This window comes from Aaosphaeria arxii, assembly GCF_010015735.1.
Source record: "Aaosphaeria arxii CBS 175.79 unplaced genomic scaffold BU24scaffold_3, whole genome shotgun sequence".
NCBI classification, from domain to species: domain Eukaryota; kingdom Fungi; phylum Ascomycota; class Dothideomycetes; order Pleosporales; genus Aaosphaeria; species Aaosphaeria arxii.
In genome coordinates, this window is record NW_022983476.1 from 4,076,257 (window position 1) to 4,093,108 (window position 16,852).

The 16,852-nt window shown below is 50.1% G+C and overlaps 2 protein-coding genes across 2 annotated transcripts; both read left to right on the top strand.

Moving 5' to 3' along the window:
* Nucleotides 1-9,838: 9,838 nt before the first annotated feature.
* Nucleotides 9,839-11,368, top strand: BU24DRAFT_168352 (C6 transcription factor-like protein). The gene is made up of 3 exons (XM_033521470.1): nt 9,839-10,159; nt 10,227-10,324; nt 10,398-11,368. The coding sequence occupies exons 1-3, from the start codon at nt 10,064-10,066 to the stop codon at nt 11,110-11,112; spliced, it is 909 nt and encodes a 302-aa protein (XP_033386653.1). The 5' UTR covers nt 9,839-10,063; the 3' UTR covers nt 11,113-11,368.
* Nucleotides 11,369-13,012: 1,644 nt separating this feature from the next.
* Nucleotides 13,013-14,077, top strand: BU24DRAFT_346035 (galactose mutarotase-like protein; the record flags this gene model as incomplete). Its single annotated transcript, XM_033523470.1, has 2 exons — nt 13,013-13,512; nt 13,576-14,077. 2 exons carry the CDS (start codon nt 13,013-13,015, stop codon nt 14,075-14,077), a joined length of 1,002 nt encoding a protein of 333 aa, XP_033386654.1.
* Between the last annotated feature and the right edge of the window lie 2,775 nt (nt 14,078-16,852).

Consider the following 16,852-nt stretch of genomic DNA (forward strand, 5'->3'; position numbering starts at 1 on the left):
ACCAATTCATCTCTGACTTCTCACAAGATTATCTACTTTAAGTTGAAATCACACGGTTGAAAGTTCTTTCTTTTTGGGTGATATCATCCCTCTGTATCTGTTCCTCGTTCACCATCTTTTTCCAGGGAAAATCTCGCAATCACATGCACTTTCGATTCGTCCGAGGTCAAGCATTATCCCTTAAGCAACTATCATCCCTCGAATTCTGAGATAGCATTGTTTGATAGAACCTTCAGGAGTGTGTCAATATAAATCATTATGATCGCAACTAGAGGAGTTCATCTAGATCACGACCATTGGTAACAGACTGAATCCATAGTTACGGCTTCAAGTCGTGGCTCGAATTTACTCGAGATCTAGCCAATGGTGAATTGAGAATTTAGCTCTCAGTGGCTGTTCAAGAGTCCATCACAGCGATTCTTTCTTTGCTATGAAATAAAGTCTACGCTTTCACATACAATCACGAGCACTAAGCAAGTTCCATTCTCATGGGAGGGACAGGATCACGAAAGATTGTTGCATATGTAACTATCGCAATAGATTCAGGATACATCGTCAGACTGTCCGGACCATTGTCGTCCGGACCAGCACAGCACTTTGATAAGTTCCGTCGAAGCGAACACACGCGAGCCACAACCAACCCTTGATATGACGGGATCTCACGATGAGTACACAGTTTATGACGCTGTATCTGAACTCCTTTGGCTTGCTTGTATCGAGAAGGATGCACACAAGAAACCCAAGACTTTGCAAAGCTTTGTCACTGCATCGCTTCGACGGCGTTCACTCTGAATTCGTTTCTCATTGCAGGACTTCGTCGTATTGAGACGTCACCGCTGAATTGCATCCGTCACAAAGAGACTAACTATCCATCCTTCTTTCAAAGAAAGGCCTAAACTGACGTATTGATGCTCTGGCACGGCAAGGAAGACGTCAGTCGGGGAGAAGAGACTTCACCCGGAAGCACTCAACGCTTCAGTGGCGCATGCCCAAAAAAGCCACCAAAAGACGAGGAGGCTGAACGAAGAAGTCCGATCCGACCTTCTGTTATACGCTAGGACGAGATCTTGATGCTCGAGCAGTCAAGCCACGAGCGAAGCCTTACGACTAGAATAGAAGAGCCGCAACCATGTAGGAAGCACCGTACATTCGGCCGGGAGAGCCAATCAAGACTATCCTGCCGGCTTGAGAGCAGCGGAACGTGCGGTGTGAGAAGGCATCGTCGAGCTCGCTTTGGAGCAGGTAGAACAGAATGTGGGTACATATCTCTAAAGGCTTGCATAGGTACGCATGGAAGGATCCGAGGATTGGAGTGCTTGGTCATTAGCTCTCCCATTGCCGTACTCGGATTCAAACAGCCTACGCCTTATATACCTACCGTAACCGAGACAATACGTATGTGCCATAGTGGATGGTGATTGGTAAATGCAAGGGCACTACATTCAATCGTCCCACATAAAGCTTCGAGAAGAAAAATTGACCAAGCCGCCAGAAGGATTTCATACATGCACCTAAGCCTAATGGCTTTCGACGGAGATGCAAGTGAAGGATTGCTGGAGAGACGTTGCGAATATGGAAATGCGAAGAGCAGATCCAGTCATAGCGCTATAACTCTCACCCCGCTCCGCTGTGGACCCTGAAAAAGGCGTTGAGGAAAGTGTCTAACTACATGGCGGTTTGGCAACCAGATGCGAAAGGTCGGGCCGATATTGAAAGGCCAGAAGAGACAAGGAGGAAAAGAGACAGAAAAAAGGATACGATAGGTAGAAGAGTAGACTGAATTCCTCATTGGATGTCCATTTAGGTACTGTACTGTGTAGACTTCCTTACCATCATTGCATGTGGCTTGGTGCCCTGCAGCGTTATGGTTAGTCATGATGCTAAAGGCGCGGTAGTCAGCCACGAGGGAGCCGATACGAAGGATACCAGCCATTATGGGAACAATAAGCGGCAGGTGCTCCGAACCAACCATCGGATGCATTTTGCGAATTGGAGAAGATACCAGGTCTACAGAGGAGAAGAGGGGGAGGCACGTTGAGGAGCTGGACGCCTGCTAGCCTCCTGTATCTTGCTTGCTAGAACTGGCTATTATGGAGTATCGTGCAGCTAGTTGAGAATCCACAAGGATTGCTTATGTACAGGACAATGGCGAGCATGAGATGCTAGCACGGGACCAGACCGACGTGGTTAATTTCTCTAGTTTGAGATCTACTTAGATTCAAGAAGGCAGATGTAGACCGGGGAACTGGAGAGAAGGATTGATTGGCGAGCGCTTGCGTATAGATCTCGGGTTGATATTGGGTATTTCTTCAACATTTCTTTGCTGGACGTTACTCGCAATTCACGACACAGCGGACAGGCGAAAGTATGAGTCGTGGTGTAAGTGGACCTTCGCAGACCAATTTCCTACATGGGAACGGGGCTTGCTGACAGCTGAATTGAGACCTTCGCCGGCCTTGCATTGTGGATTGTAGAGACGGGAAGACATGCTCGAGTGTGGAGCATATTCTGACCAGCAGAACAAGCGTCCAGCTTATAGCGTGCGTGTGCCGTGCGGCGTCGAGGATGCCGTCGAGGATGCCGTCGAATGTATTTCCAGAAACTAAGGTTTTCCCTTTTCATGTGAGCAAGATCCACCTGCATTGAAGAGTTTCTCCGGCGAGCAGGTTTGTGCAGATTGGAGGCAGGATGGACAAGTTGCAGACAACCAAAGCCGCTTTGTCAATTATTGTTTGCCAGAATAGGGGGGGAAGGGGGTGTCGACTATCGAGGCCGATCCTTTTGGGTTATTTGATAATCACTATTGAGCGAGAGCGAAGGGAAAAAGCACTGTGCTGATCGCACCCTTTCGGAACGGAACGAAATATGGACAAAAAACGACGAAGACGGAAATATGGACAATCCCTCATATTACTTTGTGGGTAGAGTCAATGCCTGAAGTGCCGACGGGAGCCTCGTGGTCTCATCGTCGTACAAGGAGAGCGCGGAACACGGGCATTCATGGCTACCGAGAAGTGCGCGGATCCCGAGCCAGCCAGCGAGCGAGAAATTGCAAAATTCAACAACTATAGCTGAAGCTTGAATCGAATGATGTCTGTCCTAGGAGCATAGTTAACAATTGCGCAAAGACAGTATTAACAAAATTCAATGAAATTAAAAACGAAAAAGGGAAATAGTAATTGGTGCGTTGGGTGGACCTTTTCCCTTATTGTTCGCTTGGTGTGGTCTGTTTTGGTGATGCGTACGCGATGCTTTGGAATCAGTCTTGGTAGACTGTAGCGCATAGCAACGCATTCGAACCGCCAAAGAGGCTTGTAATCTACCTCTCCATGGAACCTCGACCCAAAGTGACGGGTTGCGAGATCTGCGCAGGCGTACTACAGCGATTGAAGAAAGGGGGTAGGGCGTGCGTTATTGGGATTCTTTCGCACAGAGTTACGTCCAAGTACAGTAAGATTTTCAGATAATCAGGGAAGCTGTCGCGGGCCTGAACGCCCACGAAGACACGATTCCGCCTGGGGGGGTTTTAGGAGGGACGATAAGGCAATGCGAGTTGCCCAGTAGTCGTGGCATTCGTGGCAGAGTTCTCGTGACCTGGGAGGCGGCTCTTGGAAACACCTGGGGGATCGTACTCTATACCTGAGATGGATCTTGGCCAGTATCGGGGAGAATGGGCAGGACTTGGGTCCAGGGTTTGAGCCTTGAGGGGTACGAAGGTTTGGATGGTGATGGTAATGCTGATGGAGGAGAATCGTACTCTCCCCGTAAACACAGGAACATTATTGGTTCGGCCACTTGTAGGTCCGTCTCCTGTCTACTCTTTCACACTGCCCCCTCTCGTTGTCTCTCTTTCAATGCCATTCTTAACTTCACTGGTTGACTCCGGGCATTCAGAGTGGTGGTGACTTGTGTGACGAGAGATCCGGTGTATAATGTTGCGCGGCGTTTCGTGGCGAAGTGTATGTGCCGTGGAAGGCTCATATCAGTCGAGCATCATGCGCCGACTGGCGAAGGATTCTTGAATTGGAAGCAATTACGCCACCATTTCCATAGTTGCCGCGAGAATTCAGCGAGGACTACGGGAATATGGTGTTTTGTGTAGTGCTTGCTATACACAGTACGAGAGGAGTGGAGATTGTTGACTGGAATAGAAACATCCAACCACCCGTTCATTCATCTATCTCCAAGGTGCGTGTGGCGGGCTTGTGGCTAGTAACCCTGGGCTCTTTCATGGCGTATCGTGGCGTGCGCCTGTTACTGGACAGTGTCCACCTGTAATAGTTATCTACGAGGTATCTACGAGGTATCTGCTGGGTAGTCTAGTGTTCTGCTGCTCGCAATTATCCTATCCTATCAACCACAAATACACAAGGTCGTACAGACTCGCTGGTGGGTCTAGAATCCCTACCCCCCATCCTCCTCGACTCTTCGTCAACGTCATCAACGTCCCAGCGTGTATCGATTGTGCGCGTATAGTAAGTCTCCGTATGCTTATTCAACCCAGCGGGCCATACCCAAAACGAATCCCACAGGGCGACCGGACCATAGACCCCTTCCGTCCCAGGTAGGCATGTACACGCAGCTGCATAATGGGGGAGGATGGCTGATTAGCTGGCAGCCACAGTTATTAGCCAGCAATCCATCCTTTTCCAATCGTGAGTGCGAATGCGCTGGGGCTACTGGGATGTACTGGGATGTGCATGGTCGGACCATCGTCGTCAACGTCCTCCAGCACGCACGCACCACCGGACTTGGAGCAGTACGAGCGAACGTTGCAACAAGACAGAATGCAGGCAATGGCAATCAATGACAAGAGAAGAAGTTGAAGAAAAGCTATGGCATAAGTCGGATGTACGATGATGCCATCACTCTTTTTGCACTGGGCGTAACTCTCCGATCGCGACCCGAGTAAGGGTATCCCCAACCCATGGCCCCCCCTGTACATCTTGGTACTCGTAAGATGCCTTATTTTTGTTGGTCTTTGTGAGCCTCCATGGTCTCCATGGAGGAAGTTCGTTCTTCGCTGAGAGCTCGGAGAGAAAAATGAAAATCCAAAATCCAAAATCCAAAAATCAACACGAAAGCATCGCCCTTCGTCCGGAAATATGCATCTGGTGATTAGCAGACCACCAGAGCGCTAGATGATTTGGGGCTGTTGGGATGGATGTGCTCCAAGAATAGGGAACGGAAAAAGAGCATTACAAGTCCCCGCGTAGTAGTGCTGTGGTTCCCAATCCGCAGTGACCTTTGGTAGCTCTCTACATGGTTCCCGCCCACTGAGCCAGTATTAAATGTGAGTTGGTTAGGGAGGAGATGAATGAGGGGGATTTAGAGAACGAAATGGTCTTAGTTGGGATGAGATGAGATGAGGTGAGGGGGATGAATGAGGGGATTGAGAGGGGCAGAATGCTGCTTCTCCTCATTCTGTAGCTGTGGCTCGAGTCTGGACTCGAGAGAAAAGGCCTCTTCTCGATGCTGACCCTTTCGTTTGAAGGCAAAGGTAACGTTAGGGCGTAGGTGGTAGAATCCGATGGGAATGTGGGGTAAAATCAGGCGACGCTGAAAGCAGTTTCGTGGGTGAAGAGCCCAGCAAAACTCAGCAGCTCAAGCAGCTCAGCAGCACCCCCTCCCCCCAAGAAGCTCTTGTCCAAACGGTGATCATCCAAAGATGGGGTAAGCCATTGTGATGCTCCGCATCGTGCACCAAGCTCCCCTCCCCAATCACTTCACACCGGCTGCGTTCCGCGCTGGGAGCTAGATATGCTAGACGTTGCTAGACATTGCTAGTGTTCAAATCATCAACAGGGCAACCAGAACTCGAATCGCCAATGAATGCAATCAGGGCCTTTTTCTTTTTGTTGATTGTTTTTCTTTTCGCGGGAACGAAGAGTGCTGGTTGTTGGTAAAGTCTCGCCTTTGCCCGACCGAATTATTCAAATGCGAGAGATGAATGCGAAATGCATGCAGGCGGTTGGTTGGCTGGTTGGTTGGTTGAACGGTTGCGGGTTCCATTCACCCCTCTCCTGCCCTACCTACCCATCTTTTGATTCTTGTTGAATTCAGACACATCGTGGAGCGACCAGAGAAATTCTGCATGATAACCAGAGGCAATGGACAATGCGATTTCCTTGCTTCGCATGCGAAAATAATATCTATACAATCGGACGGTAAGCCATGGATTAGGGCTTAGTCAAAGTGGGTGGATGAGATCGCGTAGGTTGACATGCATTTCAAGGGAGCATTGATTCGACTTGATGGATACAGCTTGTTCTCGTCTAATCGTGCTATCTAGGTATCTGGCAATCACACGATGATCAAAGCCTTGTTTAGCCTGGGTCATCGAATGAGATAAGGTTTCATGCAAGGGCGCCTGAAATGGGAGAGATACGTGATGATTCGTGATAGGTGATGTGGCCTTGAGATATCGCCTTAAGCTACGACGAGGCGTAAACAAGTTCGGCACAGAGCGACGAAGCGAGCGCTTTGTCGGGGAGATATTATGAGTGTTATTATAAAGAACCCAAAGCGGAGGCACAGTCAGCAGAAAAGATCAATCACATCATCAGGAAAGATGCTCCTGTCTAGCTGCGTGTTATCATGTATGGATTTGGAGCTTGATCTGGCCTACCTACACTGCGATATACAGGACCTGTGCATACATACACCCGGCAGACTGCGACCCTGTGGCTTTGCTATCGCGGGCGCCATTAGAGTGTATTATTGTAGCCCTTGTTCTAAAGTCCACCATCGCAACTTCGCATGCTTACAGGCTACAGCTCTCTCCCGCTTCCCAAACGGCTGACGTTACGCATGTTTAATGAAGCTCTGCACCGCCATTAGTGGGGTGAGGGCGTGGGATTGGATTGGATTGATTGATTGATTGATTGATTGATTGATTGATTGATTGATCCTTCAACTCGATCTCGCACTCGTTTACATCAGGCGTAAGTGGATAGGCGCGAAACCGCCTGGCTCGTTAACTGCTATACGCTGAGATACGGTGGGGTACGAAACCTCGCAAACCTGTTACGAAAGCGGTCGTCCTGAGCCACGCTTGCCTGACGACGACTCGCACTCGGTTCAATAAAGTCTCAAACACTGCTCAATTTCATCAGTCTCCAATCGAGCATTAGATAAAAGCTTAAATCTGTGCAATAGAGAGTGAATGGCAGAGTGTCGCAGAGGAATGAATTGATGAACAGAATTCCCTTTTGCCAAAGAGTCTGCCTCGGCACACGGTACGCTCAGTAATTCCCCATCATTTTTCACTCATCATGAGTTTTTGCGAATGATAATGCAGGGAAAAGTCCTACAGGGCTCGGCCCCAAGCGTAAGGTGGGAGTCTACTAGGAGCCTAGGAGGTGATCGTGTTCACGGTTCACCTTCGTTCGGGAGCGAAATCAGCCCGGTACCGATATTCTTGTTCCTTAGCGGGGCTGCCAGGCGTTGGCCATGGCTAGCATACAATCCATACTATCACAAAGGTAGTTTAACTCGGTCATGATGAGAAATTAAGTTGGGTGGATGACAGGTGCGGGTACGAAATGGTCCATCTGGTACATTGTACTGCTGTACAACCGGAGAGTTGTGTTGAATAAACACACAATGTCGGTGACAATTGATACACGCACTGCAGGGCTGGGGTGAACGATTATTGCTAAGCAATCCAGAGGGGGTAGCTAATACTTGTAACCTCACGGGTCGGGGGGAGGGTCTGCATTATACAAGAAAAACGCCGTGGGGGACTTGGATCATCTTGGTCGTGAGGGCGAACGATGCGACTGGCCAGTTGTTTGGGGGTGGTTAAAGCCTGCCTTTGAAAGGGCGTCGCACACATGTGAAGAGTCATACCCGTGTTGGCTTTCTCGTCAGCAGCCCTGGATTGGTGATGTGGACCAGGATGGCATTATGCTGAATATGGCTTCTCGGAGCTAACGATTGACAGACGACCGCTCGCTTTATTCACAAAGACCAGTCCAGAGGGGGCGTTTGACTATGGCCAGCGTTCGCGCACTCGCTCTTTGGATGGCCGACTGCATGGTGATAGGCCAGGATGGGTGATTCGAGGGTGAGGGACAAAGAGGTGCTCGTCCGAGTGCGTCGTCGTCGTCCCGGAGACTCGGCCATTCCCACGCTTGAGATCCTGGTCTGGGGACGTTTTGGAATCAAGTGATTAGGATTATATGAGCCATTTTTCCTGGAAGCGACATGATCTTGTAGCACGCCCTGAACAATAATGATTGCGAATGTGCGCTTCAGCGGAGAATGTATTATACGGAGACTTGAAGATGTGCGCTCCCACGCTTCGGCCGAGACCAGGTAGTTGAGGTTAAGAGTGGAGTACACAGACAGAATGATGATTTACTAGTTACTGGAAATAACGTTTGGAAGAAAATTGCATGTTGATTCAATAAGAAGGGATGTGACCTGCTCTTCGTAACAAATTCAGCCTTGATAATTGCCGTTCGGCGCCTGGGCAACGTTGGTAAGTAATTGAGATCAAGGGGACGTCGATCAAAGGGCCGAAGAATGGCTGCTGGAAATCGAGCGCGATGCTTCGTCCGTGAAACTGAGCCTCTGATGCCTACGAGTCGTCGCACATCGTACATACAAGGAGCAAATTGGTACGGTACGTGTATTACATAGGGGGAAGAATGGGTGTTTTGATCGTGGGCGGGTGTGGAGAAGTCCCGACATCCGAATCATTGGGAGGGAGTGTGTACGATGATGCGCTCCAAACATTTTTTGTGCTGTACGATGCGTGCGAAAGGGGGCATGTTGGGGATAACGTTTGTGTGTTGTGAGAGTGTTTCGAAGGATGATCGCTGTATCGTGTCACCTCTCATACCGCCTAACGTATGGCATAGTTATTACTGATTACTGGTGTTGCTGCACCATTCTGCTCTTTGATCATCTTGGTGAGGACCGATTTAGGTAATACTAGATTTCAGCCCAAATGTGGACTTGGACTGGACTTGGAATTTGAATTTGGACATCAACAATCATGGACCAGGCTGCGAGATGAAGCACGATTTCGACCAAGGGACAGAGAGGCCGATCCAACCATAACCTTAATTCTTCCCCCCGATGCCCATGAAGAATCTTTGTGTGTCTTGACGTGGTATGATCGTGCGTGCGGAAACACGCACATACCTACACCTCATGCATGCTCGCAGATGTTGGCTCGTTCAACCATAGACGCCTCTTAGTATCTACCTAGTGGGAGATGGTGGTAGGAATGTCGTAGTGGCTGACCCACTCCTCTACACTCTTTCTCTCTCTTTCTTTCTCTTATGTCCGCTGTGCAACTTTGGAGGAAGCTGGAAAAAGTGGATTCGTCGTAAAGGCCAATTCGTAGCCCTGGGTATGGGTATGGGCGTGTGCATGTGTGTGTGTGTGTGGTAGCCACCCTCCCATCCATGATCCCCCTCTCGTACCCTACCCTACCCTCCCCTGTGCCAGGCCGGTCTCGCGCCGCGCTTTGTCACTGCTCAGCGCTTGTCTATACTCGCTCGACCGAGCCCAAGTGCGTCTTCGTAAGGTTGGCGCAGTAGTACGCCAATCCTGGTCCCCTGTCTGCGGCCAAAAAGTAATCGAACCCGGTCCGACGTAATGGATGGATATCGCCGAATAAGGGAGCTTTCGCAATCCGGACGTCGTCTCCGCGTCAATATTACGCTTTTGTTACACGCACCCAGCGCCGTTGAGTCCGAACGTCCGCATCCACCTACCTTGTGATGCAAAAGAGATATAATCCCATCCTGCCCACTCAAGCCATGGCCTTATTTAGTTTTAAGGAACTCCCACCCCAGGCTTACAATCATCATCATCAGTCAATCGGTCAATCGACATCGATCAGCATAAGGATATATATCACCCTGATACCTCCTTCACTGCCTCAGCCTCCCCCATAGTATACACATCTACTCCAGTTTGTTACTACCTACTCCACCCAACAAGACATCGAACTTGAACATCGACTACACTTCCTGTCCTGTCGACCTAATAGTACTGTCGATAATTACCATATCACCACACCATCTTCACACAAAAGACTTTATCAATGTCCTCTCAACGATCTACTTCAATGGAGGCCCAAGATAACATTCGAAAGCGTGTTTGCAAAGCATGCGACCGCTGCCGTCTAAAGAAATCCAAGGTACGTACTAGTTCCCATGCTGCCTTGCTCCACGTGATTCAATGTATCGATTTCTAACCTTAACCAGTGCGATGGCGCGAGCCCATGCAGTAGGTGTAAAGCTGACAACGCTATCTGCGTTTTTGGTGAGAGGAAGAAGTCGCAAGACAAAGTCTATCCCAAAGGGTATGTCTCTCTTTCCTCTTCAACGTTCCTTAAGCTGCTATCTTGTGTTCAATTGCTCACATAATCTCTACAGATACGTTGAGATGCTTGAGCAACAACAATCACAACTCGTTGCAGGTCTCCGAGAGCTATATTCACGCCTCCAGACTGGCCAAGGGTGGCCTGGTGCACCTCTTCGCGATGCTCAATCTGGACATCCTTTGACACACGACATCCTTGAACGCCTTGACCTTCTCCACCCTACCAGTGATAGCAACAGCAACTACGAGGGATTCGAGGAGGACTGCAGTCGCATGCAGCGCAAGCTTCTTGAGCGCGGCGCACCATACACCCGCCGACGCGGATCGATAAGTTCCAATTCGGATCACGACCACACCTCCTCGTCGGCATCTTCCTTCAGCGGAACACCTACTACTAGGATGCTTGCTTACAACGATCCCTTCACGCGCCACATGACACCACCAACACCACCAATGCAGAGCCCCTTCCCCAAGCAATCGCAAATCACACCATCCGTCAAGCAAGAGCAAATCACCCCGGCAGCGTTCATGAACAACGGTGCGTTAGATCCTTCAGCATTGAACCGACAAACGTGGGAGCCCATGATGATGGACGAGCCAATCGACTTCGGCAAGCCCATGTACCCATTCGATTCGTATAACAGCTTCGACTCGAACGGCATGGTTCTCGATCCATGTGTCATCCCCGGAGCACCAATGATGTCCGAGTGGAACGAACCTAGCGACCTCGACTTCAGTAGCTTCATCCAGAACCCGATGAATGCTTAAAGAAAGAAGGAAGAGATTCTTTTCTTATTGTTCTCCCCGCAAAGGAAAGAAATTGCAGGTTCGCTACCTTTCCGAGATTGACATTTATTGCTGCAAACGTCCCGCGTTCTAGCGTTTTGGGTATGGTTCCGACTTATAGAATTTTTAACGACACTTTTTGGAGAATCCGGCCATGGATTGGTTTGGCGTTTTAGTAGCTCCTTTGGGAGCCAACAAGGGAATTGGAGAGGGAGAGAGGAGGGGGAGGCTTAATCATTCTCCTGCATTACTCATCTTCCCAATCGGGGTGGATCAACAATCAGCTTTGGGAAGAGGATGGAGGGATAAGGATGACGTTTAGACCGGAACGCTAAAGATGGTCTCGACCTCAACCGCGACGACCTACCCGTTCCACGTCCACCGTCCACTTTGTCCTCTGGTGGACCAATCGAACATGACATTTATCATCCATTCATCCACTCTCCGCCTCGGGGATCTGATGTGTTACAGATGGGACGACGTCTTGTTGACGATCAACGGTTGACAAGATGAGGGAAGAGAGCTCGGATATTGCGACCGGATTTAAAATCATGATTAATCACCTCATCATCATCATCATCATCATCATCAACTCTAGTACTACTATCACTACCACTCAGCAGCTGTGCTCTGCTTGATTGTCTTGTACCAACATTCATTGTATATACCTTTTTATGATTATCATCGTTATTTTCATCTTCACATTCATCTTCATCTTCATCTTCGTCTTCCTCATCTTGAATTTGCATCAAAAGTTTCTTAATACGAATAGCGGAATTTGAAGCTTTGTAAAAAAGACGATAAAAAAATAATTGATAATCTCGCTTAACAATTCACATGTGATGAATAAAGGAAAAATAAAAAGGGACCGGGTGGGGATGAATGATTATCAAGCTTCCGTATGCAGAGATTGGGAATGGGGATGTGAATGGGGAGAGTCGAGACGGGACAATGAGTAATGGACGACGAATGGACGAACAGAGGACGAGCTGGTTTTGCACTTTCCATTCCAAATGGGCACGCACAGACCATCAGACCACCCATTATCGCTGCTTTCGTCCATGATACTTATCGACCAATCAAAAAGCGCTATGCTCGATAGCCACGCAGCCACTTTCAGCCACTTTGAGCCACATCATTTCATCCTTGCTATTTGTAGACATTTTCAACACCAAAAGAGACTATCGTGATGCTCGTAGCGATGATGACGGTACTTCCGAGCCCTCGGCAGTTCGCACCACATCACTAAAATATCCTTTCATTGTTTTTTCATCGACTACACACCGTCCCTACATTTCCTCTCCCATTAAACTGCTGCAAGAGACATGGGAGCTCACGTGCTGCTACTTCGGCTCCAGCTAGCCCATTAGCAACTCCACACCGGAAGAATTGCTGCTGGATTTCTCCGATCCATTAGGCTAATTGATCACTTCACCTGTCCTCTCTCTTTGCTACGACGTTTATAACTCACCCCAGCTGCTTTCCACGCATAAACTTCCCGACCGAATCAATTCATCGCCAGCTAGCTGTGCCAATAACCTCCAGCTTGCTCGTTGAGCGTAAGTCCTTCAATCTTGCCATCATTCTTCGATCATGTCATGTCAATATTCCTGGTCCATTACACCTTTAGCCCCGCCGCGCGGCAACGCGTCACAGGGGGAAGGGAGGGGGGGAAAGGTCACAGCTACCCCACCACCGCAACAGCCTCCAGCCAATCAATTGCCAATCACCAGCCTCAGAACTATTGAAAATTGATATCAATCTGAACATATCAAGATTCCGTCGAGCTAACACGGCAGCCACAGTTAATCAAGAAACGTCATTTTCATTGGATATCAACACAAGCATCAATACGAGAGAGAGTTACTAGTACGATCAAGTCATGTCTCCCACCGACGCCTTCACCTTCCTGCCCCTGGGAGCAATCATCCAGGAGTTCAAGGTCAAGGGGCAGAACATCGTCCAGGGGTTCCCCACAGCCGAGCTCTATAAACAGCACAATGCACCTTACTTCGGGGAGACCATTGGCCGGATCGCCAACCGCGTATCGGGAGCTAAGATCAACTCTCTGAACGGCAAGGAGTACCCATTGGCCGTCAACAACGGCCCCAATTCGCTGCACGGCGGCGTCGAGGGCTGGGGGAAGAGGGTGTGGGAGGGTCCCACCGCCGTCGAGAGGGACGGAAAGCAGGCGACGCTGTTCAAGTACACGAGCGTCGACGGCGAGGAGGGCTACCCCGGCACCGTGGAGGTCCGCGTCTGGTACACGCAGGAGAAGGCGTCGCACGACGGCGTGGAGAAGGAGATCCTCTACATCGAATTCGAGGCCGAACTCGTCGGTGACGAGGTCAGCGAGACGGCAGTCAACATCACGAACCACAGGTGAGTAACCCGCGTGTGCGTATGCGAGTTGCGTGTACGACTCACGCTAACGACGAGTGACAGCTACTTCAACCTGACCGGCGCGTCGTCCATCGCCGGCACGGACGTGACGCTCATCACGAACAAGTATCAGGTCGTCGACGACGGCGGCATCCCCACAGGGCCCATCGAAGAGTACCCCGGTGTCACGTCGAACAAGACGTTCACGCTGGGCGAGAAGGAGCCCGACATCGACGACTGCTTCGTCGTCAACACCGACTCTGCCAGCATCCCCATCGACACGCGCTCGCAGCCGTTGAACACGGTCGCGTCGTTCTACCACCCGGACACGAAGATCCACCTCGAGGTTGGCACCACGGAGCCTGCCTTCCAGTTCTACACGGGCAAGTACATCGACGTGCCTGCTGTAGAGGGCGTGCCCGCCCGTGGTGCGCGCTCTGGGTTCTGCGTGGAGCCCAGCCGCTACGTGAATGCGATCAATGTGCCGGAACACAGGTCGCAGGTCGTGCTGAAGAAGGGCGAGAAGTACGGGAGCAAGATCGTGTATCGCGGGTGGGCGGCGTGATTGGTGGATAGCATTGTAGATTTTTTGATTCCAAGAATAGATGGTTCGACTTTTTGATTTCCAGCGACGTTGAATGTGTTATGTCCTGGATATCAAATCGTTATTCCCGGCGACAGAATAGACAGTGAGAGCACACAGACACAACGACATAAGGTAGCACATACATGAACGATACGATGATCGTCCCGAGCAAGCGAAGTGGTATTGATCTCAGAATGATCAAATCCAAGTTGGCCGATTTATGGCCGAGTATCTGCTCAACTCGTTCTGCAACCCTGCCCTGCCCCTGCAATGATTAGATTCGAGAAGAGGTCACAGCATATCCGGCGCGCACATACCTCTCTCGGATGCACGATGCTGTCATTCTTCAACCTGCGGAAGCGAAGGGCTACACGACAAGCCCATAGCTACAAGCCTACTCGTCCAAGTGCTAAGTTCCTAATCACCTAGTGTGGATATCCCGATTTCCCTAGCAGATTAACCGCGTACGCTTGGGCCGGTTCTGTTCGCTTGGACTCACCGTGACTGGAATCTCCTCAGCCCTACAAGGGTTCTGTCCCGCACTTCGCGCTCGTACGAGATGGCCCAACCATTCTACTATCCAATCACCCAATCACTCATCCACCCTAACCACCTTGGACTACGAGAGTCGCGCTCTTCGGCCTTCACAGAGGTCCGATATCGAAATGTGGCTGACCGGGCCTTGCCTATCCCTCCCTTCTCACTGGCCACTAGTCCCTTAGCGTGGAAGACACGAAGAAGTTTCTAATACGAGGATGGATGGAGATGGCTTGCATGATCTTCGTATTCTGCGAGAAAAGTAATCACGCGTCCGAGCAATGTCCTTCGTACTCGTAGAAACCACTTCTCACACCACATCATTCACTAGCATTCCCTTCCTGCGACTCTGTCGTTCGTCATGCACCATCGCAGAGCCTCAACAATTAGTCTGCATCCGCTAGAGCCGTTGGAAGGAGATCCCATCATCTCCCCATGTCCCCTTCGCCTCCCCCACAAGCTGCCTCAGCAACTTGCATCTCTACCAAGCCCGCCATCTGCGTCAAGGACGAGAGCACGGTCTTCATTATCCCAAAGATGCAACTTGAATTCATTACTGCGTATTGATGAAGAGTGTCCAAAATGGCATTATTCGAGGTGAACTCGAGGATAGTCAACTCGTAATGCGCGCCTGTGCACCACCACTACCACCACCACTGTCGGTTCAAGTCAGCCGTGCCCTGCCCTGCCCTGCCCTGCCCTGCCCTGCCCTGCATATCGTAGTATCTCCATCAACGACCGTGCCGACCTCGACATTCAGTCCCGGCGCAAGTAACTACACTACGTACACATTCACCGTCTATCTACAGCCTCGCAAAGCATCAATCAAGCCTCAGCTATGGCGTGAGTCGCACACCTACCCTCCCTTCTAATTCCCATACATGCATATATGCATCTTTTATTCCCGACGCAGCAGCCTCCGGGAAACCCACCCTCAAACCCCTACGTCATCCACGCACGACGATGCTAGCTTACACTCCACCCTACCTCCTCCCGGCTCCACCCAACTACACTCTTCCCGACCAGAAACTCTTGGCCGCAGAAAGCTTGGCTATAATCTCATTGTATCCTTCTTTCCCACCTTTGCCCGGGGAGGTAGACTATATTCCCGCATGAAGAATCCCATACGTGCGTACGTATGCCGCCGGCCTGACACCGAGTCGAGTCGAGTCGAGTCTTGGAAGGTGAAAGCTTGGCTCTCGTATCGTGTGCTTGTTTTTCCTGTCTTACTTCCACGGCCGGCCGGATGGGGTGGGTCCGGTATGTGACTCGGTGGTTCATGAAGTCGTGACTTGTTACTCCATGGAGAAAGCCGCAATCAGGCCCTGAGACTTTTCTTTTCTTCCCGTGCCGTGTCATGGCGGGCGGGAGAGATGGATTGGTGGTAAATTGAGAATGAACAACGGTGTATCTATTGGACGCATAACTGCGTTGTTTTTTTTTCTCATCATAGGTGCGAGAAATCACCGAGATCGGGCGTGACAAGGTAGCTGATGTCAAATGCTATTATTCCCCAGACTAAACAGCCACACGCCGGATATAGCGAGGGCAGAGAGGTAGGGCACGGCGACAGAGCCACCTCCGCTTTTTTTTTTTCCTTTTGGTGTGAAGGGGCTATTTTTGGATTCTCGATGAGTAGAGTGGAGAGTGGAGAGTACGTGCCAAGGATTGATCGAGGGGTGGATGGGATTGTTTCTCGTTCTTTGTGCTGCGAACTTACCTCCACGAATACTCTTTCGACCTTTATTCTTGCTGCTGGATGCTTTGTCTTTGTGCGTTCAAGGAAAATACAACGATGGTCTTGATATCACGGCAATGATTGTACTGTATGCAAAGTACTTGGTGCTTCCGAGCATGGTGGACCTAGGAGCTACTGGCCTGGACATGGACGACACTTGACCTGGCAAGCGATGATTTCGCAACACCACAATCAAGAATGCAGAATTATCGCCCTGACCCTCAGGTAGCGCTCGCGATACTCGATGGCTCTATCCAAGGCCTTAACTCCCAGTGGAAGTTGGGTTGACGACCTCGAGCAATTGGCATAGCCTCCTGAGAAGTTCTGAGCACACGTAAATTGCTCATCCCAGGGCCGGCGACCAAAACGCGAGTCGGCGACTGTCATACATGCAGACCTCTATGTCGGCGTTCACTTTAATGAAGAAAGACAAACAAAACGAAATAGAGTAAAATCACATTTCCCCCTCAATGTCGCCA

What these genes read in the sequence shown, in the direction of transcription:
- BU24DRAFT_168352 (XM_033521470.1), top strand. Translation starts at nt 10,064, where the DNA reads ATGTCCTCTCAACGATCTACTTCAATGGAGGCCCAAGATAACATTCGA. An exon ending in GCCGTCTAAAGAAATCCAAG is followed by an intron (nt 10,160 to 10,226) that starts GTACGTACTAGT and finishes AACCTTAACCAG; the next exon opens with TGCGATGGCGCGAGCCCATG. An exon ending in GACAAAGTCTATCCCAAAGG is followed by an intron (nt 10,325 to 10,397) that starts GTATGTCTCTCT and finishes TAATCTCTACAG; the next exon opens with ATACGTTGAGATGCTTGAGC.